At 35.4% G+C, this 7,436-nt stretch overlaps 1 protein-coding gene across 1 annotated transcript; it reads right to left on the bottom strand.

The window, feature by feature from the left end:
- Nucleotides 1-2,204: 2,204 nt before the first annotated feature.
- Nucleotides 2,205-5,445, bottom strand: LOC134746893 (uncharacterized). The gene is made up of 4 exons (XM_063681464.1): nt 5,144-5,445; nt 3,834-3,971; nt 3,530-3,750; nt 2,205-2,297 (listed from the first exon to the last, which is right to left on the bottom strand). The coding sequence occupies exons 1-4, from the start codon at nt 5,271-5,273 to the stop codon at nt 2,205-2,207; spliced, it is 582 nt and encodes a 193-aa protein (XP_063537534.1). The 5' UTR covers nt 5,274-5,445.
- Nucleotides 5,446-7,436: the final 1,991 nt, after the last annotated feature.

The following is a 7,436-nucleotide window of genomic DNA, read 5'->3' as shown; positions in this document are numbered from 1 at the left end:
AGAAATTTAATTATGTGTATTTTTATATATAATTAGCATAAGTAGTATTATTAGATTAATTAGGTTAACTAGAATATATATTAGCTCAGGGTAAAATTTGGTTATATTTTGTTTCGAGTTGATGTTAATAGTGAGTGTGATAGTAACTTTAGTATAGTAACATAACTTAGTATAAGGGTATATAACTAAGTATAAGGCGAAAACAAGATACACTAGCTGATTCAATCTTACAAATTTTACAATATAATATTTTACGCCATTTATTCATTTTTTTATTCGACCCGATAATGCTCGATAGCAACGCAAAGGGCCCACATTGTATAGTGATTACGGTGTATCTGGGTTCTTTTTGCCGCCTTGCCCCGACTCGTAACCCATATTTTACTTGTTTAACCACATTTTAAGTTCGACACGCTGTAACAATCGGTATGATCAACACGTGCAATATGTTCACTTGGATTACTTGGATAGTTATAGATACAGTGATAATATGTGCTAGTGTGTGTTCTTCTTCAAATATTGTTGATTTATATTAATTTACTTTCTCTCATTTAATTTGGTGAAATTAATTAAATTAAATGTCATGTAAAATAAAAACAATATATATATAACTAAATAAGCCTACCCATTTCCTAATAAATAAAATCTTACATTTAAGACTTATATCTATAACCTATTTACTAATCGACTGAAGTACTGACATGTACTGAAGTAGGTCCATTTCCGCCACCGAGGGAAGACGATATTTTCATTGATATAGTAAATCTGAACCGTATTTCTGCATGGAATAGAGTCTACATAGCTCGCACATTTGCACGAGAAGAACCACTCTATGCAGCAATACGGTTGCAAAATGCCCCAATTGGTCAAGATTGATGCTAGTAGTATTCGCTCATTTTGGAGTTTTAGCGAAGGAAATGGTGGTGACACAAATAACGTAACGTTTACATTTATTAAGTCATCTACGGCCTGCTTATATTTAAGTAGGTATATTATTTAAGTTGTTTTTGTTAAGTATTATTGTTAATATTAGTCTAGTTTATATTATTCTTGTATATAATAAATGTATAAAAATAAATACTTTGTATTTTTTTTGTTGGACCAAATTACGTAAGAAAGTAACTCATTTATTTGATAATAAGTGTTATAAAATAAATATTAAAACTAAAACTAACTACAATTATAATAACTAAAGCTAAAAATTATTGCTGCGTAAATGCGAGCGCTTAGTTTTTTCTTTTGTCTCTCCTGAGTCCTTACTCCTTATCCTTAAACCTTGTCGGCTAGCTTTGAGATAGCTAATAACGTGAAATTTATCACAATACAATAGAATAAAAATAGTTTGCCGGGAGTAAAATAAAAATAGTCCATATAAAATGATTCAAATTTATTAATAACTTAAACATATACCTATCATGCAATACAGTAAATTAAAATAAATTAACCTATTCAAAAGTAAAATTAAGGTGTCGGCATGGTCGCTGTGACAACTGAAAATAAAAATTAATCGTTTAATGAAGATGATGGTGTGAACGTAGTAATAGGGTCCCGTTTTCACCCTTTGGCTACACAGGCTACACTACACGGTACACGGTAGCACGGCATTGAGGATCGGCCATAGATAAGTTTTCGAACGTAAAAAACTCAACACGGACCCCACCAGAATTATGCGGTTCTCATAAGATATTACATATTTGATATGAGAAACCACATATGTTTATCTTACCCTGTGTTCACATTCCTTCTTGACCATCTCTGTATGCTGGTTTGTATACAGGCTGGCTAAAAAATAAGTGCATTCCCGTTGCCAGGGAGGTTTTGGGATTATACTGAGCATCTTTTACTATGGGACCAACCCCGAAATCGCGAAAAAAATTTGACTGTTCCATACATTTTGGCTGGTCCATTTTTTATGGGAGGTATATATAATTTATAATATTATAATTTATAATATAATAATTTATCATATTTATATTTGATATGTTGCATCTTGAATAAATATCTGGGCATGCCATTTTCATATTTATATATGCCATACGGGGACCAACATATTTTGAGCTTTCTGTTCCAACAGTTGGTATACTAGTCTAGGGCTCAAAAATATTATGGTTCTCGCATAGACTGTTCAAACAAAGGGCTGTTTGTTCTTTGAACGAACCTAATATTCATATATGTATCAATATTCAACACTGGCTTACTATAATCTAATACTTAGTATAAGCCCATTGTTGTAGACTCTCAAAACGCAAAGGCAGTTGCTTGAGGACTTTGAGAGAGACAGGCAAGGCAGTGAGATGCTGTAAAGAGTAGGTAAATGTAACATTAGTAAATTAGGATAGTGACTTTCTAGTTTCAAAATGGTGATATTTATGGACGTAGAACGTGTTTTAGATAGGTATGATTATATTTTTATGTTAGATATTGGACTTATTTGGCCGTGGGACCTTACACATTTTGTTTTGAGGCGAGAGTGTTATTGTGGATTAGAAATCGAGCGACAAGGACAATTGGATCATTTTATTGTTGACATTAGTTTTGGAGTTAATGTTTTAATTTTAGTTGACCAACCGTACTTTTGGTGTAGTGTGTGTCGAAGGTGCATATACGACCACCAATTACCGGAGGAGTGCGAAGTGTGTGAAGAAAAAAGTAAGGGCTAAACTGCGTTTACCGGGTGCGTATATATATATTTAAATGTATGTATTTATTTATTGGACCAATAAACTATCCTACCTATTTCCTAATAAATAAAATCTTGCGTGTTCAGATCACGTCGGGGTCACCAATGTGGCAGTCGGGGTTTGGTAATGTGTTGGGATTGTTAGAAATAAAAGTCCATACGCGGTAACAATAATTAATCTATATTAAAAACTAAAAACTAAACTTACACAAATAACACAAACAAATTACACTTACACAAGTCGCATTTAACACTTATATCTAAAACCATAAGCCATTATAACAGATTGCCTACTGAACTAAAAATCATTACGGATCACTCGGTGTTTCATAGGGAATTGAAAATATTTTTATTGAGAGGTTGCTTTTACAAAGTGGATGAAATTTTTGATAATATTTAAGATTTAGGCTTATTATATTATGATTACACTAAGTTTTTAATAATTATAATTTTTTGAATAAATGTATGACTATAAGGTTATACTCATACATTTATTAAAAAAATATAATAATAAGTAGGCTTATTTACTAATTTAATACGTGATAGCCGCGGCTTCACGGCGGCGGCTGTCTGCAATAACAAAATATATAGGTTAACATTGATGCTATAGTAGTATTCGCTCATTTTGTAGTTTTAGCGAAGGAAGTGGTTATTTACGTTGCCAAATTTAAAACATAGACCTTCACTCACTTTCGTTCGCTTCGGTCCAATTTTTTTGTCGAGATAGTTTTAGGAAATTATTTAAAATGGCGGAGTTGACACAAATGACGTAGGTGCCATTGGCATCTATTCTAAGACGCATAGAACCATTGCGGCTCGTTACAAAAACGATCGTGAATATCAACATACCCTAGTAGGGTTTCCTGCAAAGCATGCACCCTGGCGCCGCGCAGGGTAATGCTGCGGTCGGCGGCCGGGTGCGTCGGTCTTGACGCCCCGGAATAGCAACCGGCCGCGACCTGGTCCGCCCCGAGCCCGGCCTTGAGGGTCGAATACGGCGCGCAACCCCAACCGGGGTCGGTGGCGGGGTCGGCGGTATTGAAGCCGCCGAGGGTTCCATCTGAGGCCCTCTAACAAAAAGCGAAACAAAATGAAAATTTCAACGATAATGTCACGCAAGGGGAAACTAAGACTTAGTACTGAACGTTCTTACCTAAGGCAAAGGCGCAGGGGCATGCCGCACCCCCAGCATGTTTCAGCTGCCGGCGACGACGCCGGCTGCTCTGCTGCTTGTGCCTCTGCGCCCTCCGCCTCGTCCTCCGCACCCTCTCGCTGTCTTCGTGTCCTGAAGCTTCAAGCAAACATATCCCATTATGAATTTGTAAATTTACATAACTCGAATATGTATTATATAGTTACAGAACTTACCTAAGGCATTGAAAAATGTCTCTCAAAAAATCCATTATTTTATTTAGTTATATATGTTCGGTTCGGGCCTCGTCACTGAACTGAACAAGAGCATCGTAGAGATCGAGCTTACAGTTTACCAATTATCATTTTGTTTATTATATCATATTTCTCAAAGAGTTGTTTTGGGAACTCTCAACACCGCCGAATAACGAAATAGGAAACCCTTTAAGGTCCGCCACACCGCCATCTTAATACTTACAACAACATAAGGGTCAGCATAAATTATAATCAAACTAGCAGTTTCCCGCGACTCGTCTGCGTGGAATAACCCTTTAAAAGCTTCCAACTTTTCTGGGATAAAAACTATGCTATGTCCATTCCCGGGACTCCAACTATATACGAAATTTCAACTTAATCGGTTTAGCTAGCGCTAACGAGTGCGGCCGAGTCAAACAGACATTCAGTAAACAGAGTTATTACGTAACTTACTAATAAAACTTAAGCCTAAATAATGGGTTAAAGGCGCGGGCGCTGTATCCTAGAACTCATTATGGCTTGTTTAAAAAAAGTTTCCAAGTATGGTCGAACAATTATTTAACGGCCACCAGATGTGTATCTTTCTATCATAGAATGACTTTTACCTGACCCATAATTATTATTTGCAAACAGTTATTTTAGTCATGGTTATTTTTTTAACCAAGACACAAACAGATATGCTCTTCTTAATTATGCTATATTTTAAAGAAATAGTTATAATTATACGATTATTATATTTACCCATGATTATTTTAGTACAAAGTTCATTTTTTATTTTATTTTAAATGTTTATCAAGTCTGTTCTTAAAACTGTTCACAGAGGGAGCACTTATAACTGTCTTTATTACCTTAAACGTTAAACTTATTTATTACCGATCCTCAATACCGTGTAGCATTCATATACACTTTTTTTTAACATCATTTTCACAAGTAATTTTCCACCCATTGGAACCATATTAGCGGATTATCACAAACAAGAAGCATTTACTATTACAGTAATAATAAAATAACTAGGCAACATTAGAAAACAAATTGACTTAACTACAATAGGTAAGTAACTAATTATTTAAAACAAACCTCGTGTGCTCTTCCGATGCGTTATCTCCTTCCTGCTAGAGTCCTTCAGTCCACTTTCGCAAACAAAAAAAGGTCCTCGCGCCGTGATCATAATATTTTTTATAGCCATTGCTTCGTGTTTCAGAGTCATCTACAATAAATAAGTGATAAATATTAAGTAGTCTTTATAGTTAACATTATCGACTACCATCAGCATCACGTGTCGAATAATTTACTTACCATGAAATATCACAAATTCACAAGACAGCGGAGTATTAGTAATAGGGTCCCGTTTTTACCCTTTGGGTACGGAACCCTAAAAACGTGATTTTTTTGCGTAATGTTATGGAACCCATCGTCGGTTTTTATTGTAGTTTCGATGTTATTACTCACATATAAATGTAAAAGAAAATTGACATCTTTTACACGACTGCCCGAAAAAGGAGAAAATTGTAATCATGGCATGTCATACTAACATATAACATAAGTCAGAGTCCCTAGACTACAAGAAAAAATAGCTATTACAGAAAAGCGCGTTATTGTTATGCAAAAGAGAATTGTGGTAAACATTTCACTTATGTTGCAGAGGGAATTGATTTGTTAGCTGTTATCGACTGAACTTGAGAGTGCCAGAACTAAAGTGGCTAAAACTTAAATTTATTAACACTTCGAACAATCCAAAATATCGTCTCGACGTCATTTGGTCTTGTGAGATCTTACGTGAAACAGGAGACTTGTGTTTGTGTTCTAAAATGGAAAGAAAGTAAGTACTCATGGAATAATATTGTATTTAAAAATAAAGTTAAATCACCAATTTTGGATATTGATACCCTAGTGCCCATATGACTGTGCGGAAGTTCCGAAAAAAGTTAAGATTTCAGTGAAATGGTGATTACACTATAGTATGCTCACTGGTGCAAAGATATTTATTTTTCTACAAAATAAGTCACAATTGACCACTAGGGTATCGATATACGTAGTATTAATACCTTATCATTTGCACATATTAGGATTTAGACATAGTGATTTAGTTCTAATTAATGACGTGATATTGGAAGATCAAAATTAAGATAACAACTAACTGCCACTGTCAAATCTGTTCTAATTTTATTCTAGATCGGTTATATTTTTGGTCTCTATTTCTGAGCGCTCCCCAGCGCTTACACATTTCTGTTTGGCGTAATGGTTGACTGGGAGAGAATACGTTAAGGCATGCCTTTTGAACTCTTTTTGTGTGCATTGTGCAATAAAGTTTAAAATAAGTAATAAACTGTTTATTCTGTTTGCAGCGGAATTAATACGCCACCACCGTCATCGCCGGACGGTGTAACACCACCGCCGACACCGGAGGCGTCGACTTCGTCGGCGAGCGAACTGGACTCGCCGCCGAGGTCACCTACACTGCCGCCAACACCACCACCTGACCTTGTGGCGGCTGTTATATGGTGGCCACCGGCTCCTCTGCAGGAGCGGAGGCACAGCGCTCCTTTTTAATTTACTATGGGACCACAATTAAATAATAAAACAGTTCTATAGTAGTATTATTTCTAATTCTTTGTTGAACTTGTTCCTCCATTGTTGTTGCTCCATTATTTTTTTTTGAAATTTTCAACCTAACCAGTCAGTAAGATAAAAAGGTGGCTCGACAAAAGGCAAATTCACACCAGAGTTCTTTAGATTTAAATTTACAACGTTTGTTGTATGGGAGCCCCACTTAAATATTTATTTTATTCTGTTTTTAGGATTTGTTGTTATAGCGGCAACAGAAATACATCATCTGTGAAAATTACAACTGTCTAGCTATCACGGTTCATGAGATACAGCCTGGTGATAGACGGACAGACAGACGGACGGACAGCGGAGTCTTAGTAATAGGATCCCGTTTTTTATTACTGTTTGGGTAAGGAACCCTAACAATTGAATTTTTAATGAAATGTTTTATTTCATGTTTTATAGATGTTTGTAAAATTTGGTAAGTAATTACCTACAATTATCATGAGTGCTATAGAGAACTTGAAACGTCGAAATTGAATATTCCAATAATATTCAAATATGTAATACGGATAGTAATCCGTGACACAATCTATTTATTTATTAAATTTTATATTGAGGTATGGTGGCATATTAAAATGATGTAACAATCCTTTCCAGGGCCACCGTAAGATATCATGATATAAAGAAAAATAAAACCCATCGCGGCTCAAAGGATCGAAAGCCAGATGGGTAAAGCCGTCGAGATTGTTAATTTTTGTCTGAACCAAATCTTCCAGTTCGTTTTCATCGAATATGTAAGCACTACTGGCGTTGTTGTTAG

Source organism: Cydia strobilella, chromosome 13 (genome assembly GCF_947568885.1).
Source record: "Cydia strobilella chromosome 13, ilCydStro3.1, whole genome shotgun sequence".
Taxonomy (NCBI): Eukaryota; Metazoa; Arthropoda; class Insecta; order Lepidoptera; family Tortricidae; genus Cydia; species Cydia strobilella.
Note: the sequence above shows the minus strand (reverse complement) of the source record. Positions and strands in the feature narration are given on the sequence as shown.